Source organism: Macaca fascicularis, chromosome 9, assembly GCF_037993035.2.
Source record: "Macaca fascicularis isolate 582-1 chromosome 9, T2T-MFA8v1.1".
Taxonomy (NCBI): Eukaryota; Metazoa; Chordata; class Mammalia; order Primates; family Cercopithecidae; genus Macaca; species Macaca fascicularis.
In genome coordinates this window covers 49920873-49939911 of record NC_088383.1, presented here as the reverse complement: position 1 = coordinate 49939911, position 19039 = coordinate 49920873, and the positions used below count along the sequence as shown (strand labels likewise).

General features: G+C 38.3%; 1 protein-coding gene across 14 annotated transcripts in view; it reads left to right on the top strand.

Annotated features, from left to right (window-relative positions):
• The window catches only part of LOC101866089 (uncharacterized), a 121639-nt gene that overhangs the window by 7476 nt on the left and 95124 nt on the right, over window positions 1-19039 (top strand). For 5 of the 14 annotated variants that reach the window (XM_065520556.2, XM_005565012.5, XM_045361952.3 and 2 more), the window contains 3 exons: window positions 11679-11805; window positions 12090-12185; window positions 14305-16476. The exons of 3 other annotated variants lie outside the window; for them this stretch is intronic. In XM_065520556.2, the coding sequence (XP_065376628.1) occupies window positions 11679-11805; window positions 12090-12185; window positions 14305-15755 (1674 nt within the window). In that variant the 3' untranslated portion in view covers window positions 15756-16476. Of the gene's footprint in view, window positions 1-11653; window positions 11806-12089; window positions 12186-14304; window positions 16477-19039 lie in introns of those variants that run through there. 6 more of the 14 variants (XM_015455821.4, XM_074001446.1, XM_074001445.1 and 3 more) reach the window with 2 other exon arrangements.

Here is a 19039-nt window from a genome sequence, read left to right as displayed (position 1 = left end):
TGAACATTTTGAATATTAAAATATGCTAATTATAGAAATCAGATTCTTTTCCTCAGAATTTGTTGTTGCTGTTTATTTTGTATTGTTTGCTTGTTTTATGACTTTTCTAAACTATTTTTGTAAAATCAGTGTTCTTTGTCGTACATGGTCACTGAAACCTCTGTTCTGTTAGTTTAGTGGTCAGTTTGTGATATGATAGAGATTTATTTAAATGCCCAGAGCAAAAACAAAATAAAAAACTCTTCTGGTCTGTGCATACTGGCCCTGTTTTAGGGCGTTCCTGTAATGGTTTGCCAGGCCATTTACATCTCTGCATTAACCTTTACTTCCTGCTTACACAGAGCCTAAAGGTCAACCAGACGTGAAAGCTTAGGTTCCTCTCAGGTTTTTTCTGAGCATGCATAATGCCTTGGACTTACACATGACCTCAATTCCCTGCTTTATGCAGGAGCTTTTCAAACCCCTTATCCCCAACCCTGGCCTCATGTGTTTCCTTCTCAGTTTTTCCATTCCCAGTTTTATCAGTCCATCTGCTGCTTTTCTCATCTGGCTGCTATGGCTAGATAATTGCCTTTAAATGCTTTCAACAAGCACTTCCTGGAAGACTAGCCCTGAGAAAGTTTTAAGGCAGGCAAAACAAAGACAAGCCTGTGAGCCACTTCTTCAGAGAGCCTGCATAGACAGATCAAAATACACAACTACAGTTCTCTGAAAACAAGGTGCATACTGTCCACTTTGGCACAGGCATCAGCAAGCTATACCAGGAATGTTCCTGGGTGTACTAGGTTTTTAATCAGATTGGAGAATTCTGAAAAGCTTGATGCTGACAGGGTGTTTTCTTTTTTTTTAGTTTGGGATGGAGTTTTGGAGTTACCTATTCCATTTTCAGCCTGTCTCCCATATCAATTTTTGAGTAATTACTCTGTGGCACAACAGATGTACCTAGCCCATCTTGTCCTTTACCTCTGCCATTAGCCATTTCTCCAAAGGACATTGTTCTTTCTAGTGGAGGGTGGAATTTAAAAAGCAAGATCTGGGTGCTCATTGCTAAAGGTTGTCACTGCCTCAGACCCTCTCAATTGACAGAATTAGGAAATATACATACACACAAATACACATATGTACACCTATTTTTGTATTGGTCTATCTATACATATTTTTTAAACAATGAGTTTACATAGACATTTTTCAGTTTCAATCTTAACCCCATAGCCTTTCTGTTTTCCATCTTTGTAACTTCTTTCTCCAACAGTAAGAAACCAGGCTATACCATTATCCACAATATTTATTTGCTCCTTCTCCCTGTTTGTATCCAATCTTTCTTTCTTTTTTTTTCTCTTTTGAGATGGAGTTTCGCTCTTGGTGCCCAGGCTGGAATGCAATGGCATGATTTCAGCTCACCGCAAACTCTGCCTTCTGAGTTCAAGTGATTCTCCTACCTCAGCCTCCCAAGTAGCTGGGATTACAGGCATGTACCACTACGCCTGGCTAATTTTGTATTTTTAGTATAGACAGAGTTTCTCCATGTTGGTCACGCTGGTCTCGAACTCCTGACCTCAGGTGATCTGCCTGCCTTGGCTTAACAAAGTGTTGGGATTACAGGTGTGAGCCACTACGCCCGGTCTGTATCTAATCTCTTAAACCTGCCAGTGCTACCTGTCTCCTCAGCTCTCGTTTGATCCCTTAGATCACCATTCCTGGGATTACCCATATTTGCTATATTAAATATTCAAATCAGATTTGATGTATTAAAACATTTTAGAAGTTAAAAGGGGCCATTTGACTAAGTCTTCTTATTTATGGAAAAACATCATTACTTTATGTAAGCTTATCAAAAATAAAATTTCTGATCATTGGCAGCACAGTATCTAAACCTGTCTATACAGGTTGTCAAGCCACTACTTTGTCCATTGAGTTATAAGGACACTTACCCCATTCATGAAGGCAGAGCTTCCTAATCACCTCCTGAAGGCCATGCCTCTTCACACTATTGCAGTGGTATTAGATTTCAACATATGAAGTTGTGAAGGGCACAAACATTCAGACCATAGCACTAAGTATTTTATTCTACTGGATACTATCATAAATGGAATTATTTTCTGAATTTCATTTTGAATTGTTCATTGTTGGGGTATTTTTTTTAAAAAAAAACCTAATTGTTGTGCGTTGGTTTTGCACTCTGCAACTTCGTCGAAACTGTTTGTTAGCTTGTAGATTTTTTGTGGATTATTCGCTAAGTAATGTTATCTGCAAATAGAGTAGTTTTACTTCTGCCTTTCAATTTGACTGTCTTTCATTTCTTTTTCTTGCCTATTTGCTCTGGCTAGAACTTTTAATACAGTGTTGAATTGCAGTGGTGAAAGCACTATCCTTTGCCTGTTCATGATCTTGGGGGGGATCTTTTCAGTCTTTCACTATGGAGTATGTTACCTATGAGTTTTTCATATATGCACTTTATTATGTTGAGGAACAGGCAGCAATCTTTGCTGTTTGACAGCCTCCGCTGGTGACACCAAGACAAACAGGGTCTGGAGTGTACCTCCAGCAAACTCCAGCAGACCTGCAGCAGAGGGGCCTGACTGTTAGAAGGAAAACTGACAAAGAGAAAGGAATAACATAAACATCAACAAAAAGGACATCCACTCAGAGACCCCATCCAAAGGGAAATAAATCACGAAGATGGGGAGAAACCAGTGCAAAAGGCTGACAATTCCAAAAACCAGAACACCTTTTCTCCTCCAAAGGATCACAACTCCTTGCCAGCAAGGGAACAAAACTGGATGGAGAATGCATTTGAAAAATTGACAGAAGTAGGTTTCAGAAGGTGGGTAATAACTAACTACTCTGAGCTAAAGGAGCATTTTCTACCCAATGCAAGGAAGCCAAGAACCTTGAAAAAAGGTTAGACAAATTGCTTACTGGAATAACCAGGTTAGAGAAGAACATAAGTCACCTGATGGAGCTGAAAAACACAACACAAGAACTTCGTGAAGCATACATAAGTATCAATAGCTGAATCGATCAAATGGAAGAAAGGATATAAGAGACTGAAGATCAAATTAATGAAATAAAGTGGGAAGACGAGATTAGAGAAAAAAGAATGAAAAGGAACAAATAAAGCCTCCCAAGAAATATGGGACTATGTGAAAATACCAGATCTGTGTTTGATTGGTTACCTGAAAGTGATGGGGAGAATGGAACCAAGCTGGAAAACACTCTTCAGGATATTATCCAGGAGAATTTTCCCAACCTAGCAAGAGACGTCAACATTCAAATTCAGGAAATACAGATAACACCACAAAGATACTCCTCAACAAGAACAACCCAAGACACATAAGCGTCAGATTCACCAAAGTTGAAATGAAGGAAAACATTTTAAGGGCAGCCAGAGAGAAAGGTCGGGTGACTCACAAAGGGAAGTCCATCAGACCAACAGTAGATCTCTGCAGAAACACTACAAACCAGAAGAGAGTGGGGGCCAATATTCAACATTCTTAAAGAAAAGAATTTTCAACCTGGAATTTCATATCCAGCCAAACTAAACTTCATAAGTGGAGGAGAAATAAAATTCTTTACAGACAAGCAAATGCTGAGAGATTTTGTCACCACCAGGCCTGCCTTACAAGAGTTCCTGAAGGAAGCACTAAACATGGAAGGTAACAACCAGTACTAACCACTGCAACAACATACCAAATTGTAAAGGTTATCAACACTATGAAAAAACTGCATCAACTAATGGGCAAAATAACCAGCTAGCATCATAATGACAGGATCAAATTCACACATAACAATATTAACCTTAAATGTAAACAGGCTAAATGCCCCAATTAAAAGACACACAGACTGGCAAATTGGATAAAAAGTCAACACCCATCAGTGTGCTGTATTCAGGAGACCCATCTCATGTGCAGAGACACACATAGGCTCAAAATAAAGGGATGGAAGAATATTTACCAAGCAAATGGAAAGCAAAAAAAAAGCAGGTGTTACAATCTTAGTCTCTGATAAAACATACTTTAAACCAACGAAGATCAAAAAAGACAAAGAAGGGCATTACATAGGTAAAGGGATCAATGCAACAAGAAGAGCTAACTACCCTAAATATATATGCACCCAATACACAGGAGCACCCAGATTTATAAAGCAAGTTCTTAGAGACCTACAAAGACACCTAGACTCCCATACAATAATAGTGGGAGACTTTAACAACCCACTGTCGGTATTAGACAGATTGAGACAGAAAATTAGCAGGGATATTCAGAACTTTAACTCAGCTCTGGACCAAGCAGACCTAATAGACATCTACAGAACTCTCCCTACCCAAATCAACAGAATATACATTCTTCTCAGCACCACATCACATTTATTCTAACATTGACCACATAATTGGAAGTAAAACACTCCTCAGCAAATGCAAAAGAATGGAAATGGTAACAGTCTCTCAGACCATAGTGCAATCAAATTAGAAATCAGTATTAAGAAACTCACTCAAAACTGCACAATTACATGAAAACTGAACAACCTGCTCCTGAATGACTACTGGGTAAATGATGAAATTAAAGCAGAAATAAAGAAGTTATTTGAAACCAATGAGAACAAAGACACAATGTACCAGAATCTCTGGGACACATTTAAAGCAGTGTGTAGAGGGAAATTTGCAGCACTAAATGCCCACAACAGAAAGCAGGAAATATCTAAAATAGACACCCTAGCATCACAAAAGAGCTAGAGAAGCAAGAGCGAACAAATTCAAAAGCTAGCAGAAGGCAAGAAATAACTAAGATAAGAGAAGAACTGATAGAGATTGAGATACGAAAAACCCTTCAAAACATCAATGAATCCAGGAGCTGGTTTTTGAAAAGATCAACAAAATAGAATAGCAAGAAAAATAAAGAAGAAAAGAGAGAAGAATCAAATAGATGCAATAAAAAATGATAAAGGGGATATCACCACTGATCCCACAGAAATACAAACTACTGTCAGAGAATACTTTAAACACCTCTATGCAAATAATCTAGAAAATCTAGAAGAAATAGATAAATTCCTGGACATACACACCCTCCCAAGTCTAAAGCAGGAAGAAGTCGAATCCCTGAATGGACCAATAACAAGTTCTGAAATTGAGGCAGTAAATAATAGCCTACCAAGCAAAAAAGTCTAGGACCAGCTGAATTCACAGCCAAATACTACCAGAGGTACAAAGAGGAGCTGATACCATTCCCTCTGAAACTATTCTAAGCAACAGAAAAAGAAGGAATCCTCTCTAACTCATTTTATGAGGCCAGCATCGTCCTGATACCAAAACCTTGCAGAGACACAACAAAAAAAGAAAATTTCAGGCCAATATCCCTGATGAACATCGACACAAAAGTCCTCGATAAAATACTGGCAAACTGAATCCAGCAGCACTTCAAAAAGCTTATCTAACATGCTCAAATCAGCTTCATCCCTGGAATGCAAGGCTGGTTCAACATATGCAAATTAATAAACATATTTCATGAAATAAACGGAACCAATGACAAAAACCACATGATTATCTCAACAGGTGCAGAAAAGGCCTTTGAGAAAATTTAACACCCCTTCATGCTAAAAACTCTCAAAACACTAGATATTGATGGAACATATCTCAAAATAATAAGAGCTATTTATGACAAACCCACAGCCAATATCATACTGAATGGGCAAAAACTGGAAGCATTTCCTTTGAAAACCAGCACAAGACAAGGATGCCCTCTCTCACCACTCCTATTCAACATAGTATTGGAAATTCTGGCAGGGCATTTGGGCAAGAGAAAGAAATGAAGTGTATTCAGATAGGAAAAGAGGAAGTCAAATTGTCTCTGTTTGCAGATGACATGATTGTATATTTAGAAAACCCCATCGTCTCAGCCCCAAATCTCCTAAAGCTGATAAGCAACTTCAGGAAGGTCTCAGGATACAAAATCAATGTGCAAAACTCACAAGCATTTTTATACACCAGTAACAGACAAACAGAGAGCCAAAACATGAATGAACTCCCATTCACAATAGCTTCAAAGAGAAAAAAATACCTAGGAATCCAACTTACGAGGGATGTAAAGGACCTCTTCAAGGAGAACTACAAGCCACTGCTCAGTGAAGTAAAAGAGGACACAAACAAATGGAAGAACATACCATGCTCATGGATAGGCAGAATAAATATTTTGAAAATGGCCATACTGCCCAAGGTAATTTATAGATTCAATGCCATCCCCATTAAGCTACCAATGACTTTCTTCACAGAATTGGATAAAACTGCTTTAATGTTCATATGGAACCAAAAAAGAGCCCACATTACCAAGTAAATCCTAAGCCAAAAGAACAAAGCTGGAGGCATCACGCTACCTGACTTCAAACTATACTACAAGGCTACAGTAACCAAAACAGCATGGTACTGGTACCAAAACAGAGATATAGACCAATGGAACAGAACAGAGCCCTCAGAAATAACACCACACCTCTACAACCACCTGATCTTTGACAAACCTGACAAAAGCAATGGGGAAAGGATTCCCTATTTAATAAATAGTGTTGGGAAAACTGGCTAGCCATATGCAGAAAACTGAAACTGGACTCCTTCCTTACAACTTATACAAAAATTAACTCAAGATGAATTAAAGACTTAAGACCTAAAATCATAAAATCCCTAGAAGAAAACCTAGGCAGTACCATTCAGTACATAGGTGTGGGCAATGACTTCATGACTAAAACACCAAAAGCAAAGGCAACAAATGCCAGAATTGACAAATGGGATCTAATTAAACTAAAGAGCTTCTGCACAGCAAAAGAAACTATCATCAGAATGAACAGGCAACCTCCAGAATGGGAGAAAATTTTTGCAATTTATCCATCTGACATAGGGCTAATATCCAGAATCTACAAAGAACTTAAACAAATTTACAATTAAAAAACGCCATCCAAAAGTGGGTGAGGGATATGAACAGACACTTCTCAAAAGAAGACATTTATGCGGCCAACAAACATATGAAAAAAAGCTCATCATCACTGGTCATTAGAGAAATACAAATTAAAACCACAAAGAGATACCATCTCATGCCAGTTAGAATGGCAATCATTAAAAGTCAGGAAACAACAGATGCTGGGGAGGATATGTAGAAACAAGAACGATTTTATACTGTTGGTGGGAGTGCAAATTAGTTCAACCATTGTGGAAGTCATGGCGATTCCTGAAGGGTCTAGAACCAGAAATACCATTTGACCCAGGAATCCCATTACTGGGTATATACCCAAAGGATTATAAATCATTCTACTATAAGGACACATGCATATGTATGTTTTTTTGCAGCACTATTCACAATAGCAAAGACTTGGAACCAACGTAAATGCCCATCAATGATAGACTGGATAAAGAAAATGTGGCACATATATACCATGAAATACTATGCAGCTATAAAAAAGGATGAGTTCATGTCCTTTGCAGGGACATGGATGAAGCTGGAAACCATCATTCTCAGCAAACTAACACAAGAACAGAAAACCAAACACCACTGTTCTCATAAGTGGGAGTTGGACAATGAGAACACGTAGACACAGGGAGGGGAACATCTCATACTGGGGCCTGTCAGGGGGTGGGGGGCTAGGGGAGAGATAGCATTAGGAGAAGTGCCTTATGAAGATGATTGTTTGATGGGTGCAGCAAACCACCATGGCACATGTATACCTATGTAATAAACCTGCATGTTCTGCACATGTACCCCAGAACTTAAAGTATAATTTAAAAAAACACCAGTTGACTGTACTCACCCTGTTTTACTATCAGATGCTCAATCTTATTCATTCTAATTACATTTTTGTATGCATTATTTGAAGAAATTTATCCACTCTGCCAATCTTCCATTTTTCTTATTTAATCCTAATTTCTCTTTTAAGACCAAATCCAGATGAAAAGTTGGCTTATAATCTTATAACAGTTCCCTTGTTTGTCGTGAATCACATTTCAACCCAAAGGATTCCCTTTAGCATTCCTTGCAGAGTAGATCTAGTAAAAACATATTCTCTTAGCTTGTGTTCATCTGGGAAGGTCCTCATTATTGACAGGCATGTTTGCCCGGCATAGAATTCTCAGCTGACAGCTTTTTCTTTCAGCACTTTGAATATATCAATCTAGTGCCTTCTAACCTCCAAGGTTTCTGCTGATGATCTTTTTGAGGTTCTTTTGTATGTGACAAATTGCTTCTCCTTTTCTGCTTCAAGATTCTCCGTCATTTTTTTTTTTTTTTCCTGATTATAACATGTTTTGGTGGATGTATTTGAGTTTATTTTGAGTTTATTGTACTTCCTGGATTTGTGTCTTTCACCAAATTTAGGAAGTTTTGGCTTTTCTGCAAATACTCTATTTCCTTGCCTCTCTTGTATTCTTCTACATTTCCCATGTTTGTGTTGGTCAGGTTGATGGTGTCCCATAGGTCCTTTGGGTTCCGTTTATTTTTCTTAATTCTTTTTTGCTCTGATTCTCAAACTTGATAATTTCAATAGTCTTATACTTAAATTCACAGATTCTTTTTGGCATTCCCAGGTTTGCTGTTGAACTCCTCTGGTGAATTCATTATTTCAATTATGGTACTCTTTAGTTTTAGAATGTCTATGTGGTTATTATAATTTCAGTCTCTTTTTTGATATTTGTAAGTTGTTCTCTTGGTTCTCTCTAGTTCTTGTATGTTTTAGCTTTTGAGTATATTAAAGACAGTTGATTTAAAGTGTTTGTTTAAGAATTGTTATGTTTGGTTTGCCTCAGGGATAAATGTCAATTTATATTTTTCCTGTGATTGGACCACACTTCCAGTTTCTTTGTATGCTTTGTGATTTTCTTGTTCCTGCTGAAACTGGGCATTTTAATATTATAATTTGGTAACTTTAGAAATCACTTTCTTATTCTTCTCTAGACTTTGCTGTTCTTAATTATTGAAGTCTTCAATCATCCATTTGTTTTTATGAATTTTTCAGACTGTTTTTTGCAGTATATTTATTTCTAGTCATGTGTGGTCACTGAATTCTCTCTCTTTAGCTTGTGTTCAGATAGTGTTTTAACCGGCATTTTTCCTGGAGGGCCAGGATTCAAACAGCAACAACCAAAAAGTAAAAAAACTAAAAAAAAAAACAACAAAACCCCTTTCCTATTATTTGCAAATTGACTGTCCTTAGCCCTTTTTAAGCACTTAGCCTGGTCCGTTTAGAACTTCATCTTAGTCTTCACTGCTTGCTTGCACTGAGCATAGAGATTAGCCAGAAGTAAAACCTTAGGGTCTTTTGAGGTCTTTGCCAAGCTTCTCCTGTCCTGGGTATGTGCTTGGTGTTCTGAATTCCCTAACCTATTTATGCCTAGTGTTCCATTATTGGAACGCTAAGCATGTGGGAGCTATATGCTACTGCTCAAGGTCATTTAAAGGTCTCATTGCAAAAATTTAAAAAATTGCAACCTCAGGCATAAATGGGCTATAATGTACACAGTGCTCTTGATTGCCCTCATTTCCCCCCAAAAAAGTCTCTCTTTAGCTTTTTTTTTTCTTTTGGAATTCATTTGAGAATGGTATTTATCTCCTGGATTTATCTATATTTTACAAACTATTCTTTTATTAACTCTTTTTCCAGTTTTTATTTTGTTATAATTTGTGCAATTTTATACATTTAGATTTGTACAATTCTGTATTTTACATCCATTTTGTTTTCTTTCTTTCTTTATTTCTTTCCTTTTTTTGAGACACAGTTTTACTCTTTTTGCCCAGGCTGGAGTACAGTGGTGTGATCTTGGCTCACTGCAACCTCTGCCTCCCAGGTTCAGGTGATTCTCCTGTCTCAGCCTCCCGAGTAGCTGGGAATACAGGTGCCTGCCTCCATGCCTGGCTAATTTTCGTATTTTTAGTAGAGATGGGGTTTCACCATGTTGGCCATGCTGGTCTTGAACTCCTGACCTCGTGATCCTCCCGCCTTGGCCTACCAAAGTGCTGGGATTACAGGCGTAAGCCACCGCACCTGGCCCATTTTGTTTTCTAGTAGTGTTCAGAGTATTTGCTTTGTTTTCAGTTAGGCAAATATTAACATTTAATTTTGGAATGCTCTTTTTTTAGTCTGTGGTTTTTTTTTGTTTGTTTTGAGACGGAGTCTCACTCTGTCACCCAGGCTGGAGTGCAGTGGCACAATCTTGGCTCACTACAATCTCCACTTCCCGGGTTCAAGCGATTCTCCTCCCTCGGCCTCCCAAGTAGCAGGGATTACAGGCGTCCACAACCACGCGTGGCTATTTTTTGTCTTTTTAGTAGGGATGGGGTTTCACCATGTTGGCCAGGCAGGTCTTGAACTCCAGACCTTAGGTCTCTCCCAAGCTTCAGAATCATCTCTGTAGCCTTCCACTGGACATGCTCACTTCCATGACATGAAGACATTCCAAGAGCTGCATGGCCTGCATGTGTCTTATTGTCAATCTGCACTCTCCCCTTCCTCAACACCCAACCTCCTGGTTCTAATTTCCAGATTTCCAGACCTTCTAATGCCTCTATGCAGGCCCTCTGGAAGTAGCCCTTCCTCTCTTGTTTAGTGAATTCCCTCTTCCACATCTCCACTACTGCCTCTTAATATAGACAATCTACCTCTAACGCTGCTCTCCAGCAGTCTCCAATCTACTTTGGTGGCATTGCTTCCTCAGTGAAAACTGAATTATGTTACAGAGATTCAGTTGTGTATTTCCAGTTCACCATCAACTTCTGCTATTCGCGTCAATGACCTGGAGTTGGGGGCGCAGGGAGCCTATGGCCTAAAGGAAGTGTGCAAGATAATTGTGTTTATGTCATATACTGCCAGTCCTTTAGGGCTTGGGAGGAAAATATCAGCATGCCTATTTATGTTTTTATCTATAAAATAAGAACAAAATTAAGCTTTCCTTATATTTAGATTGATTGTATTTTATTTACTTTATAAATAAATATAAGTAAAACTAGTAGTTGCTAAAAATTTTTACAGATTAGTTGAGTGATAAATATTTGGAGAACACTAACAGGATTAAAGCCAAAAGTATTTCCTATTCTCCCTCATCTCCCATGCCTCTGCAACCTTTATCTCATCACAGGTAAGGCATGCTCTTATCCTGTTAAGCAGTTCCATTGACTTGCCTCATATTTTTTCAGGATTTTAACCTTTTCTTAAGTTTTTGTTATATGTTTGCAAAGGAACTAAAGTTTTATCACTTTAGTGAAATCTAATATGTTGACATACTTTCACACGAATTTGCACAGAACACTTTTATGATCCATCTGTGTTGCACATATCTGTGGTGTGAGTCCGTTAAGTCCTGTGGTAGGTATGTCTCTGTATGTATGTTTCCTTGTGAGAAGATATGTTCCTCTCCTGTAATTACAGGAAGACTCTTGTATTCAAATTGGAATACTCAGAAACTAAGAAAGCTCTAGGCATATGTAGGCACTAAATATTTTTGCATTAAGTAATAAATTAATGCACCAACAGGATATTTCTACTATGATTTTTTACCCACAATGTGTAACATAAAACAACATATATCATAGAGGCCCTTTATAACATTTTCTATTTAATTTTCAACAATAAAAATGGTAAGGATTAGTCCCTAAACATCCTTTTTCACGTCAACTGATTCTTATCACTTCAGACTGAGCAGAACTGTGATTTTCCAGGGATCAGTGTCATTTAGGGATGTGACTGTGGGCTTCACTCAAGAGGAGTGGCAGCATCTGGACCCTGCTCAGAGGACCCTGTACAGGGATGTGATGCTGGAGAACTACAGCCACCTTGTCTCAGTAGGTAGGTAGGAATTGTTTCCCATGTAGAAGACCAGAGTGCATGTCCTTTCTTATCAATAGAAACTTGTGGAACTTTTGTAAAATATAATATTTAGGTTTGAGATTCAGAGATCAAGGACAATTTATCCCTTTTGGATACTAGAGAGAATGACAGGATTAAATGAAGTGTGTGTGTGTGTGTGTGTGTGTGTGTGTGTGTGTGTGTGTACTGTTTGGGGTACACTGTCTTCCTCCTTCAGGAAAACCCACCCAGTTTGTCCCAAGTAATACAGTTCTCATTCACAGGATATTGCATTCCTAAACCAGAAGTGATTCTCAAGTTGGAGAAAGGCGAGGAGCCATGGATATTAGAGGAAAAATTTCCAAGCCAGCGTCATCTGGGTGAGTTAGTATGTGCCAGATGGAATTTAAAGGAAGGTAGATCACAAAGCGTAGGTTCAGATAATAAGACCATTGAAATGTTCTTCAGGAATCATGTTTTAGAGGCTCTAGAACTTTGGAACTAACATGTTGACATGACCCAAATATCCAGTGACTCTGAATCACCCAGGATCTCCCAATATCACTTCCATACACACATCTTGGGTTTTTTTTTTTTAATTGTGGTATAAATTATATGGTTAAACCAAAGATTAATAAAATATATGTGTGTGTGTGTGTGTGTGTGTGTGTATAAACACTCACATATCCATCACTGAGATGAATATATAGAGTGATTTTTCAACACCCCCAGAAAGCTCCCTGGTGTACTCTTCCCAGTAAAGAGCATCCCTCCTTCTTTAAAATATTAAACATATTTTTCTATACATGCTTTTTTGAGTTGCTCATTCTTTAGCTTTTTACCATATTTATCATTTTTTTACAGAATTATTTTAAAATAGCCTGGGCCCAGTGGTTCATGCCTATAATTCCAGGACTTTGGGAGGCTGAGGTGGGAGGAACACTTGAGCCCAGGAATTTGAGACCAGCTTGGGCAAAATAGGAAGACCCCATCTCTATGAAAACTTAAAAAATCAGCCAGGCATGGTGGCACACACCTGTGGTCTCATGCCTGGCTAATTTTTGTGATCTCAGCTACTGGAGAGCTGAGGTGAGAGTCTTGTTTTAGCCTGGGAAGAGGCTGCAGTTAGCTGTGTTTGTGCCATTGCAATGCAGCCTGGGTGACAGGGCAAGATTCTGTCTCTAAAAAATAAAAAGCAGTTAAAATTAAAATTAAACATTCAACCAGTAAGGATTTCAGCGTGAAGCCTGAAAATATTTGTGTTTGGAAAAGCTCTCCAGGTAATATTGATAAACATTATTTGTTAAATACCACTGATTTAAATATCTATGTAGGGCACTAAGAAAAAAATCATAAGCAAAGTAATGGCTGCCAGGAACATAGTTGGTGAACAAAAACAGAACCGCATGAAATATTTTAAAAATCAGTGTTTAACAAAAAATATTGTTATAGCAATCCAGCTGATGTTTGTGCTTAAATGAATTATACAAACAGTCCTTTCATGTTTTTTAGTGAATGAACCTGGAAAATTTGGGAAGGCAAACTTTTAAAAACACTGTTAGACTACAATCTGACAATGAAAAAACAATCAGTATGAGATTATGATGGGAATGAGCAATTTATGAGGGACAAACAGCTGAACCTACCTAGAGTGAAATATATTCATTCTAGACTCGTAAAAGAATGGCTTGGTTCTAATCTGAATCTAAATGTAAAGATATGTTTACTTCAGTGATACCTTGTTAAAAAAAAAGTGTTTGTTCTTGGGACATTGGACTCAGTATAGTATAGGATAGTTGATGGAATAAAGGGCAAATCCCATAGCTAGAATAGAACCATAAACCTATCCTGTGACAAGGATGGCTTGTTCACTCGTTGATTTCACTCTTATTGTTGCATACTTTTATTCCTAGTGAATCAGAGCTAGAACAACAATTGAGCCAGGTGCAGTGCCTCATGCCTGTAATCCCAGCACTTTGGAAGGCCAATGTGGATGAATTACTTGAGGCCAGTAGTTCGAGACCAGCCTGGCTAACATGGCAAAATCCTGTGTCTACTGAAAACATAAAAACTAGCTGAGCATGGTTGTGTACACCTGTAGTCCCAGCTACTTGGGAGGTTGAGGCATGAGAATCGCTTGAACACAGGAAGCAGAGGTTGTAGTGAGCTGAGATCATGTCACTACTCTCCAGCCTGGGTGATAGAGCAAGACTCTGTCTCAAAAACACCACCACCACCACCACCAACCAACAACAAAACCACACAGAATTGGAGCCTGGATTACAGGACTATCTATGAATTAGAACTTTTAGAAATTCAATTTGTTGCTGCTGTGTTGAATTAAAAAGAGGTATAAGACTGGAAGTGTGCACATTGTTGTCATAATGTAGGTATGAGGAGATAATGGCCTAAACTGAGTCATGCCTTCAAATATAATGCTAACTTTATTTCTCTTACATATCCTTGTCAACTAATCTTTCTTGTCACTCTATATTTCAGAATTAATTAATACCAGTAGAAACTATTCAAGAATGAAGTTCAATGAGTTTAACAAAGGTGGAAAATGTTTGTGTGATGAAAAGCATGAAATAATTCATTCTGAAGAGGAACCTTATGAATATAATAAAAATGGGAACAGCTTCTGGCTGAATGAAGACCTCATTTGGCATCAGAAAATTAAAAATTGGGAGCAACCTTTTGAATACAATGAATGTGGGAAAGCTTTCCCTGAGAATTCATTCTTCCTTGTACATAAGAGAGGTTACACAGGACAGAAAACCTGCAAATATACTGAACATGGGAAAACCTGTGATATGTCATTTTTCATTACCCATCAGCAAACACATCCAAGAGAAAACCACTATGAATGTAATCAATGTGGAGAAAACATCTTTGAGAAATCCATTCTCCTTGAACATCAGAGTGTTTACCCATTCAGCCAGAAGTTAAATCTCACTCCAATTCAGAGAACCCACTCAATTAACAATATTATTGAATATAATGAGTGTGGAACCTTTTTCAGTGAAAAATTAGTCCTTCATTTACAACAGAGAACACATACAGGAGAAAAACCTTATGAATGTCATGAATGTGGAAAAACCTTCACCCAGAAGTCAGCCCATACAAGACATCAGAGAACACACACAGGGGGAAAACACTATGAATGTCACGAATGTGGGAAGACCTTTTATAAGAATTCAGACCTCATTAAACATCAAAGAATTCATACAGGGGAGAGACCTTATAGATGTCATGAATGTGGGAAATCCTTCAGTGAAAAGTCAACCCTTACTCAACATCAGAGAACACACACAGGGGAGAAACCATATGAATGTCATGAATGTGGGAAAACCTTTTCCTTTAAGTCAGTCCTTACTGTGCATCAGAAAACACACACAGGGGAGAAGCCCTATGAATGCTATGCATGTGGGAAAGCCTTTCTCAGAAAATCAGACCTCATTAAACATCAAAGAATTCACACAGGCGAAAAACCTTATGAATGTAATGAATGTGGGAAATCATTCTCTGAGAAGTCAACCCTTACTAAACATCTAAGAACTCACACAGGTGAGAAACCTTATGAATGTATTCAGTGTGGAAAATTTTTCTGCTACTACTCCGGTTTCACAGAACATCTGAGAAGACACACAGGGGAGAAACCTTTTGGATGTAATGAATGTGGGAAAACCTTCCGTCAGAAGTCAGCCCTAATTGTTCACCAGAGAACTCATATAAGACAGAAACCCTATGGATGTAATGAATGTGGAAAATCATTCTGTGTGAAGTCAAAACTCATTGCACATCATAGAACACACACAGGGGAGAAACCCTATGAATGTAATGTTTGTGGAAAATCATTCTATGTTAAGTCAAAACTAACTGTACATCAGAGAACACACTTGGGGAGAAACCCTATAAATGTAGTAAGTGAGGGAAATTACTCTGGGTGAAGTCAGAACTTTGTAGAACACAGAACATAAAGGGTGAGAGAAATCTGTTAATATAATGATAATGAGAATACCTTTGGCCTAAAGTCAGTTCTCACAGTATTGAAGAGAACTTAGAGAAAAAAACAATATGAAGATATGGAATGCAGGAAAACATTATTCTGGACTTTGGACCATACATTATGTTACAAAACTAAAAGTGGAAAAAACTTACTGGTGAATGAATGTAGGAAACATTTTGCCCAGTGCCACTCCTCATTAAACATCAGAGAATTCACATGGGGTGAAACCTGTGTCAGCATCCCTAGGTTGAGAAGGGATGCATTTTTCTGCTACTACTTCAGTTTCACAGAATATCTGAGAAGACACATGGGAGAAACCATTGGGGTGTAATGAATGTGGAAAAACCTTTTGTCAGAAGTCAGCCCTAATTTTTCACCACAGAACTCATATAAGACAGGAACCCTATGGATGTAATGAATATGGAAAATCATTCTATGTGAAGTCAAGAGGCCAGAGAAAATGCACAAACTATAGGAAACTATAAGAAAGCATTTACTATGAGGTTATATTTTATGGAGTATGTGTAATAAGAAGTAGCTTCTCAGTGAACATCAGATAGTAGAGAAAGTATTTTTAACTGTATCTAATGTGTGGACGTTTTAAGTTAAATCTAAATATAGAACAGGTGTTGAATTGCAGTATATCTAGCAATTTAAGAAAACGTGGAAAAAAGATTTGTATTGAGAAATAGCATTTTACTTTGTTAATATCATTTAGTTCATTGTCAAGGCTGCTGTTTTCTAAGAGACTTGAAAATATGTCACTCGAGCCAATGGCTATAAGTAGTTCAAAGGTTTATTGCTTAGCCATGTGCAAAATAAGGGAAGATTTTTTAGCAAGGGGACCCACAAACAAGAATGCTCTTGTATGTGCAGGAAGAAAGAGAAAGACCCTCAATATGGGGCCATAGTACAGCAGCCCACCAGCAGGATTTTTGAATAATCCTGGGGCAGACTAAATTCAGACGACCCATCTCAGAATGGTGGATCAAAGGGGAAAGTCAATTTGCCTTGCATGCAACTTATGAGGATTAGTAGAAGAGAGTGGGTCCAGATTTCTGGTGGTTTCTGCCCTAGCAGATGTCTAACACATAAGCCAGGACATTCTGCTGTGAATGACTTTTGTACCCAACTCTATTTCACTCCATACTGAAACATGTCTTTCATAGGTGATAAAACTTTTAAAAATGTGTATATAGATATAACTTAGATATGGAGCTTTCAAAAAGCACAAATAGGCTGGGCATAGTGGCTCGTGCCTGTAATCCCAGTACTTTGGGAGGCTGAAGTGGGCAAATCACCTGAGGTCAGGAGTTCCAGACCAGCCTGGCCGACATGAAACCCTGTCTCTACTAAAAATACAAAAATTAGCCAGGCATGGTGGTGCACACCTGTAATCCTGGCTACTAAAGAGGCTGAGGTGGGAGGATCACTTGAACCTGAGAGGTGGAGGTTTCAGTGAGCTGAGATCATGCCACTGCACTCCAGCCTGAGCAACAGAGAGTTAAAAAAAAAAAAAAAAAAGCAAAAGTAGATTTTGCTATTGGGTAAGGTATAGTAGTTGGCAGCAGAATGGACCCATTGAGGACAACTATAAAATTACAGAAAATATTTAAATGCAAATTATTGCTATAGAAGCAAAGAGGACTAAAGGGGCAAAATTCTAGAGAGTGGTAAAAAGAATGCAGCTCTGGGGGCCCTTTCCACTTCTGACTATAGGGAAGAACCTGAATATTGAACTTGGTTCAGGCAGAGGGCCATAACCTGGGGGTCAGGGGAAGGCATGGGGGGACCAGAAACCGGAAGAACAATCAAGAGTGCAGTGTAAAGAATGAATACATTAGGGGCTTCAAACACATATAATTTCTCAAGAAATTTCCAGATGTCTCATGCTGCATAGGGCAGGAACCTGAAAAGCTAATTTGAGAAGATAATAAGTAGGATTTTTGTTTTGTTTTGTATTTGGCAGTATGAAGGAGAAATGATTAAAACTTAGGAAGTGCCAGTGGGTTGGTCCTTTGCTGAACATGCCATCAGTAAAAGCCGTGGAAACAAGGTCATACTAGAGATTGATTGTGCTTGTCACAACTGCAAACAATACCTGAGTGGAATATTCAAAAACTTGCTTAGAAAGAAAACTCTAGGAACAGATGGCTTCACTGAACTTATTCCGAATATTTAAAAATAATACCAGGCTTTTATAAACTTTTCTAGAAGAAAAACGATGGAACTTTTCCATTCAGTTTTTGAGGCCAGTACAACTTTGATACCAAAACCTTAAAAAACAAAAACAAACAAACAAACAAAAAAAACACAAAAAACCATAAAGCTATAGACCAAAGTCTCATAGATTTAGATGCAAAATCCTAAAATTGAAAAAAATGTCTAGCCATATCCATAAACTATATCATCACCAATAGATGTTTATTAGGGCAATCAAAAGATGATGTATTATTTTTTTTTAAATGTGGCCTTCCATTCCTCTTTCTTTTGATTCCCCTCTTTGAGTTTTCATGTGTCTCTCCTGACTTCCTTCCCCAGAGTGGAGGAGTTAGACTTGCCTCATGGGATGAGAGCAGTTGTGGCCTTGTTCCTGCTGGCACCAAGAGGGCTGATGGTGAGGTGTGGAAGGGACAGGGGGAGGAGATAGGCAGCATTGTTGAGAGATTGGTAACATTGGGCAAATATGTTGAGAATGATGACAGCAAGATTTCTCCATTAGAGAAGGTATTTATAAAATTAGGAATGAGGAGAGCTAGAAAACCTGGAGTGTGACATTAGAATAGAACTCATATCTTTTAAATATATAGGAACAAATAGAGAAATTGCTGTGTGTGCACATATGCATATATTTTGTGATTCGTTCTACTGAGAGGACCTAAATGCAATGACACCTCAGTAATAGTAAGCACACCAACTGCCAAGTTACTAGTTCCTAAATACTATCCACACAAAAAAAGGGGACCAGAGATGATTCCTAGTCAGAGTTTGGGGGAAATACAAGATGAACCTGAATCATCTCATGTACCTAACAGTAAGAAAATACTCTGGCTGGTCGCAGTGTCTCATGCCTGTAATTCTAGCATGTTAGAAGGTCAAGGTGGGTGGGTTGCTTGAACCCAGGAGTTTGAGACCAGCCTGGGCAACATGGCACAACTGTCTCTACAAAAAATACAAAAATTAGCCAGGCATGGTGGCATGCACCTGTAGTCCGAGGTACTCAGG